The sequence below is a fragment of the Vigna unguiculata genome, chromosome 9 (assembly GCF_037176805.1).
Source record: "Vigna unguiculata cultivar grain cowpea cultivar isolate G323 ecotype 2 chromosome 9, ASM3717680v1, whole genome shotgun sequence".
NCBI lineage: Eukaryota > Viridiplantae > Streptophyta > Magnoliopsida > Fabales > Fabaceae > Vigna > Vigna unguiculata.
In genome coordinates, this window is record NC_140800.1 from 30980567 (window position 1) to 31000389 (window position 19823).

General features: G+C 32.1%; 2 protein-coding genes and 1 pseudogene across 3 annotated transcripts; 1 reads left to right on the top strand and 2 right to left on the bottom strand.

Moving 5' to 3' along the window:
• The first annotated feature begins 203 nt into the window (after positions 1–203).
• Positions 204–3648, top strand: LOC114196141 (uncharacterized). Its single transcript, XM_028086685.2, has 3 exons — positions 204–667; positions 1076–2609; positions 2816–3648. The coding sequence occupies exons 1-3, from the start codon at positions 379–381 to the stop codon at positions 3165–3167; spliced, it is 2175 nt and encodes a 724-aa protein (XP_027942486.2). The 5' UTR covers positions 204–378; the 3' UTR covers positions 3168–3648.
• Positions 3649–6664: 3016 nt separating this feature from the next.
• LOC146883890 (zinc finger BED domain-containing protein RICESLEEPER 2-like) lies at positions 6665–10220 on the bottom strand (annotated as a pseudogene).
• A 5869-nt stretch (positions 10221–16089) lies between these two features.
• LOC114163839 (putative mediator of RNA polymerase II transcription subunit 26c) lies at positions 16090–18691 on the bottom strand. Of its 2 annotated transcripts, none has more exons than XM_028048194.2 (9): positions 17751–18691; positions 17579–17647; positions 17413–17495; positions 17222–17289; positions 17050–17108; positions 16927–16960; positions 16704–16834; positions 16499–16583; positions 16090–16400 (listed from the first exon to the last, which is right to left on the bottom strand). In XM_028048194.2, the coding sequence occupies exons 1-9, from the start codon at positions 18168–18170 to the stop codon at positions 16282–16284; spliced, it is 1068 nt and encodes a 355-aa protein (XP_027903995.2). In that variant the 5' UTR covers positions 18171–18691; the 3' UTR covers positions 16090–16281. The 2 variants fall into 2 exon arrangements, with proteins under 2 accessions (XP_027903995.2, XP_027903996.2); XM_028048195.2 differs by having other exon boundaries at positions 17056–17108; positions 17751–18684.
• Positions 18692–19823: the final 1132 nt, after the last annotated feature.

Consider the following 19823-nt stretch of genomic DNA (forward strand, 5'->3'; position numbering starts at 1 on the left):
TTCATAAAAATATATATTATTTATATGATAAGAAACTTTTACTATTAAAATGTTTTATTTAGAAAAATAATTTAAAATTGAGTGATTCAATTTTATTCGACTCAAGCCAGATCGTGATGGATTTTATTCTCTCATTGAATTACATTTCATTATTATATCATGAATAATTATATTTATACATGCAAACTTTGTCTGAAAATTTTCAATGGTTATTGTTGCGTTAGAAGAAGAGTTGGTTATTAGTTTAGGGTTTAGGATTAAGAAAATGTATGGTTTATTTTCAATTTGGCGAAGTCGTAAAACTTTCCCTCCCCATATGGGGTAACTAACCAATTTACTGCAAAACTGAAAGCATTTGATTTGATACTTGCAACCGTGATGAGACCCCTTTTCCAAACGAAGCAGTTGTTGGCGGTTAGGGTTCAGAGGCATCAGTTATGGCACGACTCTCGAGACGTGAAGGTTTCGGTGTGGTGGGATTTCGAGAACTGCCAGGTGCCGGCGGGGGTTGACGCTTCGAAGGTGGCGCCGGCGATCACGAAGGCGGTGAGAGCGAGTGGTATTAAGGGCCCTCTCCGAATCAACGCTTTTGGTGATGTTCTGTTGCTGTCAAAATCCAACCAGCAAGCACTTTCTCACACCGGCATTGATTTCACCCACATTCCAGGTTTCTCTTCAATTCTATTCTTTAACTCCTCTCCTCAGTTAACTTTGTTGGCTTCAAAATTCATCTCAGGATAGTTTCTAGTTATTGAAATTAAACATTTGGTCGTTGTTGGTGATACTTTAATTGGAATTGCTTCTTTTATGAAGAAAAAGAATTCTAGTTTTAGCCATGTGAATTGAAAATGAGGGAATAGAAGAAAAGAAAGAAAGGAAGAGAAATAGAGTGGAAGGTTGAGTTGTTTTGATTTGGTGGAAGAGAGTGGAAATATGTGAGAAATGAATGGGAAGGAAGTTTTTAATTTGACGTGTTATCCAGCTTGCCGTCCATATGGCTTCGGTAGTTTCTTGTTTTATTCATCTACACTTTTTTCTTTTCAAATTATAATATCTTCAAGTATTTTTGTTGCAGGTGGAAAGAACAGTGCCGATAGATTTATTCTCATGAATCTTATGGATTGGGTTTCTCAAAATCCTCCTCCTGCCCATCTCTTTTTGATATCTGCTGATGGAGACTTTGCTAGAATGTTACACCAGTTAAGAATGCATAATTACAATATATTACTTGCTAGCACAAGGAATGCTCCTGGTGTCCTCTGTAGTGCAGCAACTATAATATGGCAATGGTCTTCATTAATAAAGGGGGAACATCTTTCTGGAAAACATTTAAACCTTCCTCCTGATGGTTTGTTTAGTTCTTGGTATGGAAATTACAATGTGATTCCTGACAAACCATTCTCAGATGTTGAGAAGTCTGCATCTTCACAAAAAGTGAACATATACAAACCTTCCTTAGATTTGCAAACTGTTCCAAAAAAAGTTGTAATACAGGTTTGCCGTATATTGAGATCACATCCAAAAGGAATCTCAATTGGAGATCTTCTTATAGAGTTGAAGAAACGTAAAGTGAATTTTGGTAAAAAGTTTTATGGATGTGGCACATTTTCTCGCTTTCTACTATCAACACTGCATGTAGAGCTTGAGCCTTTAGGCTTTGGTAATTTTCATGTATGTCTGATCTCCTCAGAATCCCCCAAACCTTTTGAGGGCAAAGATGTGGAATCAGTATCATCTTGTATAAAGATGGATGAGAAGGGATCTGTAGCAACTCCAAAGCTAAATGGTGAGGATAAAAACAAGGTTAGAAAAGCAAATTGGACACCCTTAACTGCCTCATCCCATGAAAGGAGTATTGATGATGATTCAAAATCATCACTTTTATCGGTTGAAAGCCCAGATGCGTTGCAGAAATTTTCAGTGCATAGTGGGAAGGTTGTTGATATGACTACTGAACAACTGTCAGGGTTTCAACCACAACACAGGCACAACCAACTTTCCAAAACTAAGCCAGATTCCTTAAAATTGAGTTCAAGTTCTAAAACATTATCTGGTTGTGACACTGTTGGCTCTGAGGATGCAATTTATAGAATTCAGGAAAAGTACACAACTTCAAGGAATCACTCTGCTGGAAATAATCAGACAGCAAAAGAAGACATTGTTTTTGTAACCTATGAATCTGCTAATGTTAGAGCAATGAACAAATACGAGAATTCAACTAGAAAAGAGGTTGATGAAGTTTGTCACTGCCCATATTCTACAGAAGCTGATCACTCTCTGCTTGACAAAATACCTAGTGGAAGTGATAAAACTAATAGGAATGGTCCAACATTCTTTGTCTGGATCAGAAACTGGTGGCAATTTTGGAAAGGAAATGCAGAATCTGATGTTTCAGCTGATTGTCATAACAAGGTGGTTAGTCATTTCAAGGATTCTAACCCATCTGAGCTCGTAGAGCAAACAGTTCAGGTTGTGAGTAATTTTAAAGAACCCAATTTATCAGAGCTGGACCAGCCTGAGTTATTTTCTAGCGGTTGCTTTTGGGATGACACAGAAACTTTTGTTTCCACGCTCAAAGGATCATTTATTGTTTCCCAGTCGAAAAACAGGTTACGCAATAATCTTGCACAAATCTTTTAAAAAAATTTCTCTTTTGCTATGGGTATAACTGCAAAAGAAAGGAAAAAAACGCAACAAATTAATTGTATAGCAATTTCTGCTGAAAGTTGTGTGACCATTTTTATATTTATTATATGATATCATTATGTAGCTACCACTTTAAAGAGTTACTAACATGCCCATTTGTTTGAATCAGGGAGGATATGGCGTATAAATTGCTAAATGATGGACCCCCAGTTTTAAGATCTCTCACTGAAGAAGATATTCTTCAATTGGTGGAGTTGTTAATATCAGAGAAAAAGTGGCTGGAGGAAATCCCGTCCCAAATATTTCCTTTTAGGGTAATTAAACCAGTTCAGGGGAAGTCATTGACGGGCCAATCTCAGGCTGCAAATGGTTTGAGGTCCCTCTTTCTGAGCAGATCGTCACAATCCAAGTTGCAAAAATCATCTGAACATAAGAGTATTCCTAAATCTGGAGTTTCTGCAACTGATACTGAAACGAAATATAAGGGGATGTCTATAAAGGATATATTAGAAGATTGTTAGTAACCTGTGGGTGAGATATTGAGGGAAAACCCTGATGGATATAGTATCAGTTCTTTCCCAAGGCTGTTTGTTGATAGGTACGGCTATCATCGTGATTTACAGAAGCTGGCATAATGCCAGAAGTTAAAGTAGAGTCACTTATAGTTAGTGCCTCTGAAGGGAAAACTTTTAATCTCAAAAACTCAAGTAACCACTTCCTATCATGCTCGTGCAGTTTCAAACTCAGTGAATTATGTGATTCAGCCCCCCAAAGATGATAGCATCAAATCTCAATTGGAAGAATTATGTCTTGTTTCTATCAATCAATCCAGCCGATAAATCTGGAGTCAGAATTATGTCAGAAAGCCAAAGTCTTGTAAGTTTTGATTATGAACCTGTAGAAGCTTAACGAAAGAGAAAAAAGTTTCTCCAAAGATTTTAGGTTAGAGATAAATACAATTCAAAACAGATAATATAAATTATTCTAACATTTTCCCTTAAAGTTAGAGCATATAAATGGAATGTTCTAAGCTTGAAACTTACGAACTGAATTTGATCTTTTCTCAGGGATTTTGCTACAATATCAAATTGATTATTGGAGTCAACAAATTCAGTGTAAATTTCTTTAACTGGTACAAATTTCCTTCAACGGTAGGGTTGGAAAGAAAGTAAAAGAATGGTTTAACTTTCATAATATATAATCTTTTGTTGAATTTCACAAAAAACACAGTATCAATATTTAATATTGGAATTTTGCTATTTGACTCAATTTTAATGGCACAAGCGTATTTACAACCATCTGTCTTCTGCCTAGGTGGCAAAATAATTAATTCTTACTGTATTATGGTTAGGAGTTTGCATTTCAATGATTATGGTTTATAGTCATCTAGGAGATTAAGTGTTTTAGTCACATTTTTTGGAATGATAATACGGAATATAAAAGGAAATAAACGAGAAGTAGGAAGGACATAACTGAAGAAAGCTTAGAGAATTATAAATAGAATGAAAGATTGAGTATAATAAATATATTTTTAAGGTATAAATACACATTTGGTATCCAAACTTTTTCGGAAAGTTCAATTTGGTACCCGAACTTTAGGAATGTTCAATTTGGTATCCCAATTTTCTAAAGAGATTCAATTTGGTCTTCTCCGTTAAGTTGGAGTTAACACCGTGTCCGTACAGGACACGTGTCAAGTCATGAAATTTTTTTTTTTTTTTCAAAAAATTTAAAAACTGCCACGTGTCAGTTTATCATTGTGCCACGTGACAGCTTACAATCATGACATGTGGCAGTGTAATAGTTGTTTTCAATTTAGTACCCCAATTTAAATTTTTGGTTCAATTTAGTACCCAATTTTTTAAAATCATCCAATTTTGTCATCTTCTATTTGAGACCAAATTAATAAATAAGTTTAATTACAACTTATATATACATGTTACAATAACTTTTTCTAATATATACATCAAATCATTTCACTTAAATACTTAAATTATTTTATTTTTTACATTTTAACCTTTGTAATTTTTTATACATGAAATTTTTTACACTTGTCATGATTAAAATAATTTGAATATTTAGGTGTAGTGATTTGATGTATAAATTCAAAACAATTATTTTAACATGTTTATATAAGTTATAATTAAGCTTATTTACTAATTTGATCTCAAATAGGAAAGGACGAAATTGGATCATTTTAAAAATTTGGGTACTAAATTGAACCAAAAATTTAAATTAGGGTACTAAATTGAAAATAACTATTACACTGCCACATGTCATGATTGTAAGCTGCCACGTGGCACGATGATAAATTGACACGTGGCAGTTTTTAAATTTTTGGAAAAAAAAAATAATTTTTTTGAAAAAAAAATAAAAAAAAAATAAAAATTTCATGGCTTGACACGTGTCCTGTACGGACACGGTGTTAACTCCAACTTAACGGAGAGGACCAAATTAATCTCTTTAGAAAATTGGGGTACCAAATTGAACATTCCTAAATTTCGGGTACCAAATTGAACTTTCCGAAAAAGTTTGGGTACCAAATGTGTATTTATACCTATTTTTAAAGAGCAATGATCCAATTGCAATCTTCATTATCAAAGTATTATCAAAGTTGTAGTCTCTTAGCTATTTGATTTCATTTGTAGTCTCGTAGCTTTTTGTGAGACCCAAGTCCTTTATCATGTTTGGATACAAAAAGCTTTTGCTAAGATCTATACAATCTACAACAATGAAGACAAGGTTATATTGCTGGCACTAATAGTTAGGCCTTAAAAAAGGCGGCAACTACATAAAAACCATAGAAGTTTTCACAAAATACTACCTTTTCTACTGCGTAGGAGTATTAATAGGTGATGAGAAGAACTATGAGAATATATATTGATCTAGATAAATGTTGCAATATAAGAAATGCCAAAACCCAGCAGCACCACCAATGCCACAATCAAGTTCTCTTAACCTTTCAGGAAAATATGATGGAAGCCTATGTTGACCTAAATGTGAAAATCCAAATAAGGTAAGGATGGAAGATCTTCCACACGCATCACATTATCTATCAAAGATCTTTGAGCTTCACTGAGTTTCGATACTAATCCTACGAATTGGAAAACAAATTTCTGACCTATGAACGCAAGACAATTATAGATAGTTAGTAGTTATTTTTTGTATAGAACATCACCCTTTAAGTAATGCAGTGGGCTTGAAAGAGTTGTTACCTATATTAGTGGAGCTACAATTTCTGATTGTGTGTGAGGATTTGGAGCTGCAATTGTCTCCATCTTGGTCTTTGTCTTTCAAGAAGATCTTCGCCAGAGAAAGCTAATCATTCAGGTTTTATCACTACTATTTTTCATTGTATTGTTTGGGGTTCTAGTGTGATTTCAGATTTGCAAAAAGGTATTATTGTTATGTTGTGTGGTTCTTGTGTGAGTCACGAAGATTTTGTTTTGTAGTTATCTTTCGAGAAATTTGTTTGTAAGGATTTTGTAATTTCTTGATTATCTTTCAAGAAATTTCTTGGTCAATCGGAGTTCTTTGTAAAGTTTTCATAATCTTTAACTAAACATTGGTTTTTACAAGTCCAATTCAACCCCCACTCTCTCTTCCTTGGCCTTGAACTCTTTTAGTATCTACAAAATCCTGCACTTGTTTCTAACAAATGTCTTCAAAAAAATACCACAAAATGCATAAAAGAAAACCAATTAAAGCTTAACAAAATAATAAGCAAATTTACTATTAATAATTAATTCATTTGATTTCTATTTTTGTTCCAAAATATCAAGTTGGTACTCTAATTTATTTTAGTCTCAATTTGGTCTCAATTTGTACAAATTGATAAATTCAGTCCTGTTTTGTGAAAAATTGTTGCAGTTTGGTCCTTTTCGTTAAATTTCTTGAAATGGGTCAAGGATTTTTCATAAAAATTGAAGTTGTTAAAAAAGATGATTTGTTTTATTGGTCTAATTAACATAGTCCTAGTGTCAAATTTGAAGAAAAATCCATAATCTATTTTAAGAAATTTAACGAAAATGATCAAATTGCATAAATTTTGTAAAAATCAGGACCAAATTGCATCATTTTTTACAAATCAAGACCAAATTGAGACTAAAAAAAAGTGGAGGACCAACTTGACATTTTTGGACAAAAATAGAGACCAAATGAGTAATTGAACCTAATAATTAAAGTAAGACAAACATCTTAGATGGATTAAGAGTCACGACATTGGTTATTGTGATTGAGATAAAGAACCAACTTCGTTTGCAGACCCAACTCCTCTCGATGTTACTTCAACTCCTCCAATTATGTAACCATTAGATTCTAAAATTATTTGAAAAGAAAATATTAGTAATATACACAACAACATAATTACGAAAGAATTTTAGAAGAAAGAGAAAGCAAACTTGTACCTATGAAAATCTTCTCAGAACGCTCAAACTCTTCATTCACATTGATACCATCAAATTGAGCTATAGTGGTCCTCAACCAATTTTGAGCACAGATAAGTGCCTCAACCATTGGTGAATTTAAATATCTTTTAAAAGCATCTAAATTCCTACCTCCAGTACTAAATGCACTCTTAGAGGGAACTATGGAAATAGGGGTGGCCAATTCGTCTCTAACCACTCTTGATAGAATGGGAATCATGAAGAATTTATTTTCCACCAAACTAAAATATCAATTAGGTCACCACCATCAACAATGGACTCATTTAAATATCTTTCTAACTCATTTTTTCTATCTATTGAGTCTTTCTCTCTCAAATTCTTCTTAAAAGCATCAACTTTCTCCAAATATTCAAGAATTCATCAATGGTTGATATGTCAGATTAAGAAGAAAACACATTTATACCAACATCTGGCTACTCAGATATATGTCGTTGTTCATCATGAACTAATTTGTACTAATGATACATTTATTCAGTTTGTCTTGTACACAATTAGTTAATTATACAACTTTGTTTGATTCACTTTATACATTTCCTAAAAATTCCAAATCACATACTCAAACTTGTAACGAGATAAAAAATGACACCAAAATACAAGTGATTGATGTTATCAACATTACCCCAATACTTACGATACTTCAGCCTCATGTCACAACTAGCAGGGGCTAATATACTATTTAGATTCATAGTTATCTTGTCAAATGCAAAATGAATAGTAGTCATTTGATGAAATGAAATATGTATACTCACACGCAATGACATAGAAAAAAAAATTAGTGGCTTCGTAGAAAATTTTTAGAAACTTAACAAAAGCTTGGACATGTTTCTCATCAGTAGTAGTCGGGGGACCTTCATCACCAAAAAAATATATCGAGATAGAGTCTTCATTGTCAAACTTTTCAAATGCAACTTGAAATTTTGTTGTTGCATCTAACATCATATATATGGAATATGGAATTCCACCTTGTGGGAACGTCAAGACACAATAGTTTTTTGCAATTAATTTTCGAAAACACTATGCATTCTCTAAACTTAGTAAATCTTTGTAGTGAAGAGCTTACAAATCTGATAGCATTCTAATACTTGTTATTGAAGTTTGCAACTCTTTTAAGTCATCACTCATAACTAAGTTTAGTATATGAGTAAAACACCTCATCCTTTACTAATCTACCCACATTCTTCATTTTTTTTAAATATGTAACAACCACATTGTTAGATTATTCATTATCAATTGTGAGTATGGACACATTCCTAACTCCCCATTCCTTTAAAACTTCTTCAACTTTCTTTCCTATTGTTTTTTTTATGATTAGGTATGGCTGAAAAACTGATTATCTTTTTTTTATACCTCTAATCATTGTCTTTGAAATATGTAGTACATGTTAGGTAGTTGAAGTTTTGAATTTATGTCCAACAATTGATAGTGAGTGCTACTCTAACAAAATTTGACTTAAAAAAGGAATTTAACCTAACTTTCTCATCCATATATAGCTATAGAAAACAATCTCTAGCTATTGTTAACCTTGATGAAACAACAAACAAAGGTTGTAATTGTTGGCATAAGTTCTTAAAACCCTGACCCTCCACCACCATAAATGATTGTTTATCCATAGTAACAAAGATAACAATTATCTTTGAAAATTATACTTTTGGGTGGTTGCAAGAAGATTGTTATTGTCACTACTTTTAAAGGGGATAGTTATTTAGTTAGGGTCATTAATTATAGCAAATGGATATTTAGGACACAACCTTTTGAGGTGATTAAGAAGGTTAGATGTTGCATGTGTCTTAGAAACACATCTAAATCCATTACCACAATTGTTACATGTTACAATTGAATTTACAGATTCAAGAGATCTTGTGAAGTGTTCCTAAACAAAAGAAGTTGTTTTCTTATCACTAGCTTTGATTTTTGTTCTTTGTATTGTTGGAAAAGGGACATTATGTTTGGCTAGTCAGCTTGTCGTGTACTCCCATTTTTTGACATTGGAAAATCATTGTTGAAATTTTCAAACATGAAAGGAGTATTTGAACTTGGAGGCAATTCTTGACTACACGTCTCCATTATAATTGTAACATAGAATTCATAGTCAATAACTACTAATCATATTGTTCAATTTATTTTAAAAATTTCTATCTATAAATTTAATTTATTAAAAGAGAATATTAATTGTTTGACCTTTCTAATATATAAGTTGTAACAATGAACACATTTTCACAATGCGCACACTCTCACAATGAACAAACTTTCAATGGAGAAAAGGAATAATAACATAATTTAAAAAAGAACTACTCACCTAAATCATCAAACACTTCCCAGTAATGGAATGCAAGCTTAAAAGTTGACATCCTTAATATGTTTTTAGTAACCCCTAGAATGAAAAAGAAAATCAAAATCAAAATTTAGGTAATAAAATATAGGATTCAATCTCAATATTTTTCATTTTCTCTTTTGAACAGGAAAAACATAAAAAACATTGATACAACACAGAACACCAAAACACACTGTAATAAAACTTATGTTTGATAAGAAAGAAATATCAAGTTATATGAAACAATATTAGATATTATAATTAAATATAGTAGAAGGGATTTATGTAATGTATTTAATAAAGGAGTATAATGGTGAATTAGTAATTACTACTATATAGTCTTTAACTACAATGCAATGTTTTATTCCACACCTTGAAAGAATGCAATGAGAATTCGACCACTGAACAAGATCCAAATCACTTATGTTAATTGTTATACCCATAAACCTTCAAAAACAAAGATAACACATTAATAAGTACCAAACTCCTTGATAAGCACAAGATAAGAATGGAAGAAGCTTTTATGACAAAATTAACTATCAAATACTTCAAAATCACAACACAGAGAGATAAGTTCACACCCAATTTGAAGTCTCCATTGAACTAATAGGAAAAATAGGTTCCAATATTTCATCTTCAAAAGTCTTTATTATGTGCCAAACATTCAAGTTCCAACCTGTAAATTGCACTTGGGTTCCTCATATGTAGAGAACTTCAACCACGAAATCCATAGTCGAAGAGCCACCACCAACAACCTTCCATGCAGCTCTGACAACCTCAATGAAGGACCACATGCTCAAAGGGTACTTGATTTTCATGCTTAATTCTTGATGTGGATTGTTCACATGCTTGATTTGTAATTCTTGAGGTTTTGAGAGATATCTTTAGAATATAGACTTGAAATTTAATACCTAATGGATGGTTATATCTAAGAATAGAACTTGGATCATTTGGATCATTAGTAATTTTAGACTCTTAAAATTAATGCATGACTTCACTTGATGAGGATTCAAGGGTTTGAAACTTGATGAGTAATCATAGGCTCAAAGGCTCTAGGAATGAGATTTGTGTATTCTTGTGAGTTGATTTTAAGAGTTGTCATGTGTTGAACAAGTCCTTTGCAATATACCTAACAACAACCCCACTCAGCCCATTTCCTCTTACTAAGCTTTTCATTCTCTCGGCATTTGTATTACCATAAACAAATGCTAGTTATATGCTACTAAAATACAAATATGAGCCATAATCAAAGTTCAAGTGTGATAATAAACATTAGTATTGTAAAATAATATGTTTTATCTACAATCAGACCACTCTTATATTATAGAAATTTCAATATTTGAGGTGCAATAATTCTAAACCATCAAAATAATCAAACTTAACTATTTCATCAATAGTGTTCATAACTAATTGAAACTGAAATGTATAAATTAAGTCTCATGTGAACCAACCATTTACTACAAGTCTTTCAGGGTAGAATCAATACCCTTTCACCTTCCAACTATGAAGAAGTCACATTCAAGGATGGGACTTACTTAAAACCTAAAACAAACATTGCAAAGTATATTCCTACTCTCAATAGACAAATATAGGTGCAAGTTACCTCACCCCAAAATGACTCTTCTTATGTATAATGGCCTTATTGTTATATAGGAAACAATAAACCCTTTTACATCCTTGTATACATTTTAAATCTATTATAAGATGGCTTAAACTTGCTTATTCTGTTATTAAAAAAGGGAAAAGGATAGGGTTGTCAAAGGGGTTGGATTCACCCAATAAACCATAATAAACCAAGCAAATTAAGTTGGTTTCCTTTAGTTTATATGTTCCCGAGTAAAACCTAATAAAATCAATGTTACTTCACCATATATATTTTAATCACCTCTAATTTCAAATTTTTAAGAAAACAAACCTATGAATCGAACCAAACCAGTAACATCTATTGAAAGAAAAAAATAATTTGAAAAACTAAAACAAGCCAAATACATTTGATTTTAATAAGTTCAATATTTTTATCACTCAAATTGAACAAATAAGTATATAATGGAGGTACAAATCATAACAATAAGAATATAATTTTACATGTACAAATATTCTATGGACACAACAGTTATTTGCCGATGAAGTAAAAATAATTATTGTTCAGTTATTGTAATAGCATAAAGTTAGGTCAAGTAGCAAACCTAAAAAGCAACTACAAACACATGAAATAGTTGTTAAGCAAGACAAACTATCGAACCTACAATGCATAAACCAAAGCTATTGAACTTGCAAAGCAAACTGTCTAGACAACATATATGGAAAAATGTGGAACCAGAGAACAAACTTCTCCACATAAACAAACAATAAAGAGGGAAAGTGAGAAATTAACAGGAAAGTGAAAAAAAAAATTGAAAGCCAACGAGAATAAGTAGAAAACCATTATCAATTTGAACCTGCAATTGACAAATGAAGATTCGAAAAGAGAAATGCGTAGAAATTGAAGTTGTGATTGAGAGAGAGAAAGGATAGATTTTATACTGAGATTGAGAGAAGGCAAAGGAAAGTTTTTTAACTGAGATTGAAAGATGTTTCTATTTTACCTAATAGTCTCACATCGCTTAGAAAGTCAAAACTTAAGGTAGCTTAAATACTTCTTTCATTATTTGATGCACCTTTTAAGAAAAAAAATCATGATGAAACACACTCCAAAACAGACAATACCTTGGATGCATACTGATTAATAAAGATTCTATTATCATACTTGGAATCGAAACATTTATGATCACCGTGGTATTGATAAAAAAACCAAGTTGATATTCATTAAAAAAACCTCTGACACTTACCAAAAGTGTAAGAAACTCCTACTATGTATATAAATAAATTACCGAAGATTATTCTAATCTCTCTTAATAAACCCCTTTAAAATTCAAAATTTTGTGTTGATGCCGTTTTTTCTTTTTTACACAATACAAAATTTGTATTGCTTTTGTGATAACGAAATAGTCTTCCATAATGTAACTGTTTAATAATGCATTTTCAAAAACAGCTTTTTGAAAGTAGTTTTTCTACGCTCTTAAATTTTCATTTGTTTGGTTTTTAATTTGTTCTTATTCGTAAGAGGGAGAAAAAATTTTTCACTATCAATTTTTAAATAGCTGTCTAGGAATATAGAAACAGTTAGGGGAGCTTATATTTAAATTTAAATAGTAAAACAAATTGTAGCATTTGTGCTATGTTGTCCATATTTCCTAGACAAGTGCATCCAAAAAAAAGTAATCAATCCTCTAAATATATTTTTTTATATTGAAAACAAATATATTATATCTTGTATGTAATATTTTAAATTTTAATTTTCTCAATCCTTAAAAATCTGACTAAGATTATATATTTTATTGTTTATATGACTATTTATTGCTTTTCCATCACTATATTTTGTTTACATCCTTGTAAGTCTTAAAAGTTTTATCTGTATTCCTCGAGTCACTCACATTCTGGCGTTGATTTATAGGAATCAAACACAGATTATACATATTTTATGAGTAATATTTAATTCAACTAGTATCAAACTTAACTTTAAAAATAAATAGAAAAAATCTTTAAAAAAACTCTTCAAAATTATATAATGGTTGAGATAAACATATAATTTTTAATTAAATTGAATTAGTTTAATTTTTTTTAAGTATCTCAATTATTTGAATTATTGTTAACAAACATTCTATTTTAAAAATTATTTTTTAGTATAATAAGATATGTTAAAGTTGTCATATTTAAGAATGATTCTATTTTTAAAAACTAAATTAATATGATAATTTATGTAATTTCTTAAAAATTTATCTTTTATATAAATTAATTAAGTTCAGTGTCAATCTAGTTCATTTCAAATATTTCTAATATCCTTAATAGCAATTCAAACACCTTCACCTTTATCTCCTTGCCTCTGCTTCACGTTGGCGTTGTAGATGAGAAGCCCCAACAGGTTGAGCTCCAATTGGTGCCTCTGAAAACATTCTCCATGGACTACATTAAATAATGAATTTCGATTAAATTATAATTTTATTCCATTGTCTTTAAACATGCAGAAGAGAGATTCTTTCTTTTTCTTATGTACACATTGTTTTTATATACTTTTTAATTTCTAGAAAATCAATTTATTTAGCTTCTTCTTCTTTTTTTTGTCATATCTCCTTGTCCAACCTACAACTTCTTTATAATTTCTAAATTATCTTCTCTCTTTAATTCCTAATAATTTTCTCTTAAACTCATGTCGTGACTTCAAATCCTTAAATTTAAATCTCTTAAATAATATGTCAAATTTAAAGAAACAAATTATACAGATAAATATGTTTTAAAATGAAATTAATATATAACATAATAAAATTGTTACAACAATTAAATTATGTGGTGACATAGGCCATTGAGGTTGTTTTCCCTAATATGATATAAAGCAATTGAAAAGCATGAATATTCCAATACTTTTTTAACTTTTATTCCATCCTTCAATAGAATTCTTTTATTCTAATTGGTTTAGCCATTTTATTTTCTATAACCAGTGTATATTTATTTAAATTACATATATTATATACAACTGTACAATTAAATAAAGTATGCCATCAACTTGCACCTCTTATATATCTGAATATTATTAAAATGAAAACATTTTAAAGAATTGACATCGAATAAAAATATTTTTTTTAAATGTTTGCTTCTACAGATTTTATTCTTTTTTATTTATTTATTTTTTTAATTTTTTATATATTTTAAATATTGAATTTTTTTTTTTTACTTTTTATTATTTTCATCTTCATTTCTTAATTACTTTTCTTAATCAAAACTTTAGTTGTTCGAAGAGTATATTACATGTACTTTAAGATATTAATTAAGTTTTAATGTACATAACACTTGTGTTTCTTGTGTCTTCTAAAGAAAACCGAATTTATTATAAACTTACTTTTGACTCTTGTCTTCTAGAGATAATTTTTGAAAAAAAAAAAGTCTTCTATCATTACTATTACATATCCTTTGACTCAAAATATTTTTGATGTTGACATTACAAAAACTGTTCCCATAGTCAGATAATTATCTTTAAAATAATAAAAAATAGAAAGAAGATTTTTTTAAAGCTACCAAATTTAATGAGTTTTAACATATCTTACCTTCCTATAGCACTAGTTGTGACTTCAATCATTTAATATTTCATCACCTGAAAATTTATTCGCAGTCATTCAAGCATGACAAAGTGGAAAACATTTTATCCTTCGTTAATGTATTATTTTTCAAAATGAAAAAACAATGTTATTAGTGACCTCAATTGATAGAGTAAATTTTTCACAAGACATTCACCAAAAATGAATCACACAAATATGGAATGAATTGGTCCGTTTCAAAATAACTAAATTCACCAAATAAAGCATAATATCTAACATTTGCTTTAAATATGAAAAGCCTGACTGAAAATAAGTGCAAGTGTGTGCAATTAGTTTTTTTCTTTTTCACCTCATGCTCATGGATTTCCATGGGATATTTGGGAAAATCTAAAATATTCTATGCATTACATTTTCAAATTGAAAATTTTGAAGACATATTCCTAATTTCACAATATTAAAATATAGTTCATATTACATAACTTAAAATACATTTTCTAATCCATTAATATACTCCAAACTTTCAAATTATAATATTAAGAATCCAAAAATGTATTTTAATTGTATACACAATCTACACTAAATTTTCTAATAAAGCTTTGGACTGGATGGTTCTAAATAGATTTTCCAACTTTATAATTCAGAATAAATTTTTAAATTATGCAATTTAAGAAAAAAATTGATTTTTTTTTTCACATCTATGAATTTGCATGAAGGATGGGGGAGACACCAAAAGAAACTGGGATAGTGGTGTAATGTATAACAAAGCCCAAAATGATCATTGTACTAGGCCCAAAAGTGACGACGTACTGAAAAGACACACAAGACATTTTTGGTTGTAAGTGTGAAATATTAAATGCAGTAAATGATTTATTTGTTATACTAATTACCTACCACCTAATATGTCTCTGTGCACCAAATTCAACTTTCCGAGTAAAAGTGCAAAATCTGATGGAATAAAATGAAAGTACCATGAAGCCGAATTTGTGTAACAGAAGGAACATGTTACGTAACTTGTATAACTAATAAGTGCCTAACTGTGTATAGCTTAACAAACAATAGGTCATTAGAAGAATTTTCTATTGACAGAAGTACCCCGTAACGCAAGGCTTTTTGTCCATTTGTGGTGTTTCAATTATTAGACAAAGGTCGTAAATGGCTTGCTGCACCAAATAAAACACATTTTTTACGGCAAAGGATTCCAACTCATTAAGCAGGTTGTGAAGGTGTCAACATCCTAAAGCTTAAGACTCAATACCCCATCATTAATCTACCCAACTAATTCCCACCCACCCGGAACAAATGCATATACTGTTATCACTTCTTGACTTCCGTTTCTTGTTTTTCTTCAAGAAAAAATTGCAATTAATGGAGTAAACCATCCCTAAAACCTAATGTACCAGAATTCAAACTTCACCTTCAAAAACGATGTTTTGTAACCATAAGGAAAACCCTCTTTTAGCCCTACCCCCGTACCATCCCTATCCTGTTTCCTGAAATCACGTGCTCCTCAACAAACCGACAAACGCGGGTTCGACGGGTACCCCTTTCAAGAAAAAAATATTGAGGAGTTCTTTTCTTCGGTTATTATTGACTTAAATAAAAACCACAAGGAAAAAAAAAAGTTTATGAGCGCAGGAAAAATCCACAGGGATGATGAACAGGGTTTGGGACTTATCCGGCACCGCCACAAGGCTGTGTTTTTTTACACGCAAAATGGCACCACCAACAATGGATACATGCTTCACTATCATCACCAGTGCCTTCCCTGAGAACCACCACCACCTTTGTTCTTCCCAAAGAAGGCATTCTTGGGTTTTGACTTTGGTAACTCATTGATGTCCATAACCTGAATAGTTCTTTGCCTTTTGGCTATACACCGCACAAACACACCAAATTACACGTCAGTTATAGAGAGATAAAGAAAAATCACAGCATGAAAATGAAAATTATAGAGACGAAAATTCCACCATTTTCAGCCTCTTTGTAATTCTCTTGAAGCCGCCTTCTTGCAGAAGCAAGCCTCTCCGCGTCAAAACCGCTGTCCCTTTGTCTCTGCAACCATTCAACACTATGTGAGGACCACTTAAGACCCCCTTTTACCTTGACAGATAAAACCACCACCACATTCATATTTTAGAGAACACCAAAATGGTTGAGAAATCATATCCATACGTTTTGAGAAGCAGAAGCAGGGGTTGAAACTGACGGTGCCGGCGTGGGTTTTCGCCGAGGTTCACTGCGCGGAATTACCTTCGGTTTGTGTTCTGCTTCTGAGTTGTTACGGTCAGAGCCTGAGCTCCCATCTGCGTCAGCATATAGACCATATCAATCAGAAGTGAACTACAGTATCCAAAAAGATTTGAATCAGATGCCAATATGCTTATACTATACTCACTGTGTGGATTTGGCGAGTATGCAAAATCAGGAATCTGCAAAAGGAATAGAAGAAGAATGAATATTATTAGCTCAACTTTCCAAGAAAAAAATTAAAGCACTACGCGAAAAAGATTTCTTTGACCTCAACCTGATGATGATGCCCATTTTGGGTGGTTTTCTGCACAGGCGAGTCTCCATCAGCTGCCAATACCCCACCAACATCATCATTAATTATCATTAATAATTTCACATGCACTTTAGAAAATCCTCAATATTAACCTAATAATTAATAATTAATCCATAATCAAGATTACCCATCAGAGTGTTGCTTCCTCCCTGTGGATTCAACTTCACCCACTCATCCACAATTTCCTTCCACTTCCTGCAAATACAAAAAAAAGAAAAAAAAAAAAAAAAAAAGCAAGTCAATCGATTGAAACTCTTGCAATACGACAACATCAAATTCCGCAAAAAAATGAAATTATTTTTATATCTCTTCCTAAACCTGACAAGCAGCTTCACCAATCGACGAACGTCGTTTGAAGGATGCTTCCGTAACCGATTCACGTGTCTCCCTATGTCAGTTTCCTACAGGAATCAAAATCCAAACACCGTTAAATGAATCATAAAAAATTAAAAAATTAAAAAGTTTCAAAAGAAAATTAACTTACCTTCAAAGCTTGGAATGTAATATCCATGTCCGCGAGGCTTTGCAGCAACTCCACCAATGAATCTTCAGACTACAAAGGAGAAAAAAAGCAAGCCAAATTAAAAGAAAACATTAATTAACTTGTACTCTCAATATGAAAAGAAAAAATACTTGAACTGAATAATTAACAATACCTGATCAGGCTCTTCGAGTTGTTCTTTAATATCTAGAATCTTCTTCTGTTCGTCGTCAAACAAACCACCGTAAGGATCCAACTCCTCGCCGCCGCCATCGTTTTCCAGAGACTGCGGCGTAGCGGGGGAATTGGCAGCTGCGGCGGCGGCGCGTCGCTGAGGTTGCCGTTCGGGGCTAGGGCTAGGGCTGTTCTGCTTCGCGACTTGGTGGCCGTTGGGCCTGAGGCGGTGGCCGTCGCCACAATTGCGGCACTGCGGAGGCGCGGCCGTGGCGGAGTAGAGGCTCTCCACGATGGAGTCGCGGCGGCGCTTCAATTCGGCGGCGCAGTCCGCGGAGGCGACGGCGATTGCGGCGTCGATGAACATCCAGACGTCGACGCCCGAGGTGTCCAATATGGATCGGAAATCGTCCAAATCCATATCCGAAGCGAGGGCGTGGACCGAAGCAAAGAGGTTGAGGTAAAGCGATCGATCGGAGATTGGTTATATAAGATGAGCTGAAGAGGAATTTCTTCGTTTATCCCTGAAAGGCTAATGAGCACAGAAAAAGAATCTGGGAAGATTCCTTGTTCTGTTGCTTAGGCTTTGGGAGATGTAGAGGTTAGGTTCTAATGTAACATCAGGGGATCTAAATTACTGTAAGGGGAAACGGCAAGGGATAGATCGAAACGACGTAGATCTGAGGTATGGATATGGAGATTGATCGATTAAGGGTTGGATGGAAGTTGTGGATAATGGAGGAGAGGATAGTACAGAGAGGATGAGGATTGAGGATATTCGAGAAGAAAAACCAAACCCTTGATTAATATAATTGATTTGATTTGATTTGCTTTGGAGATGTTAATTAGGATTTAGAAGGTCGTGTACAGAAGAAGTATGGTAATGGTATTGGTATGGTATGGCTGCAGGGTGTATACCTGTGGCTGACCAATACCATTATACATTACCTTACTTCTCTTTCGTTTGGTGCCAAACTCTTTTTTTATTATGTTTCTTTCCTGTGGGCTAAGGGAGATGAACACAAACATTTTGAATTATTTGCATTTGGCCCACGTCTCCATCGCTAAAAATTTAATTCATAATAATACTAAACTATTTTAATTAACTTTTTTAAACATTTTCTAATTATCATAGATAATTTAAAATTTATAAATCAATCAAATGACGAAAAAATTAAAGACGAATGAAAATATTATATGATGGTTATAAAAGATATGTTTGGATAATTTTTTTTCTACTTGATTGACCTTAATCTTTTCTACTTGTAAAAGATATGTTTGGATAAAAAGTAATAATATAGTTTTTACAAAGTAATAAAGGTCTTCATAAAAATTATCTAAAAAATATTCTAATAATTTTTAAGATCTTTAACTTATATTTGTTTCTCATAATTTATTGCGCTCGAGGATAAAAAATAAAGATAAAAAAGTGTGAGGAATTGTATGATTTACAATTTTAAATAAAGATAAACAATTGTATGATTTAAAAAGAAAAAGAGCATGAATTTAGGAAGAATGTTTAAAGATGTCACTCGTTATAATGAGGAGAAAATAGGATGAAAGCTACCTCATAACATATAAAATTATTATTTCTCCTCAATTTTATCGGTAACAAAATTCTTGACCAAACGCATTAAAATCGATTATGTATCCTCAAAGAATCAATTATCATCTATCTATTTTTTTGAAGATAATTGATTCTTTCATGTGTGTTTATTAAGTATAAGAGACTCTCATCTTTCTAGAATCAATTATCGTCTCCATTTTACATCATTTCAATGTTATTCTCGTGTCCATGTCATTTTCACTGTGCAGAAGGTCGTGTATCTCCCATAGTGGTGACCTCAAGTTGTTGGTGCCCTGATATGGTAATGCATTCGATCTTATGGTATTGTTGGCATAGTGATCCTGTGTTGTTGGTGATCTTGAGGTGGTGGAGGTGCCCCTGCTTATCGTGTTATGGTGGTTGGTTATGTGTGATTAGTAGGTTGAAAAATAAGAAGAAGAAGCAATCTTGAGAAATAATAATAATAATAATAATAATAATAATAATAATAATATTATTATTATTATT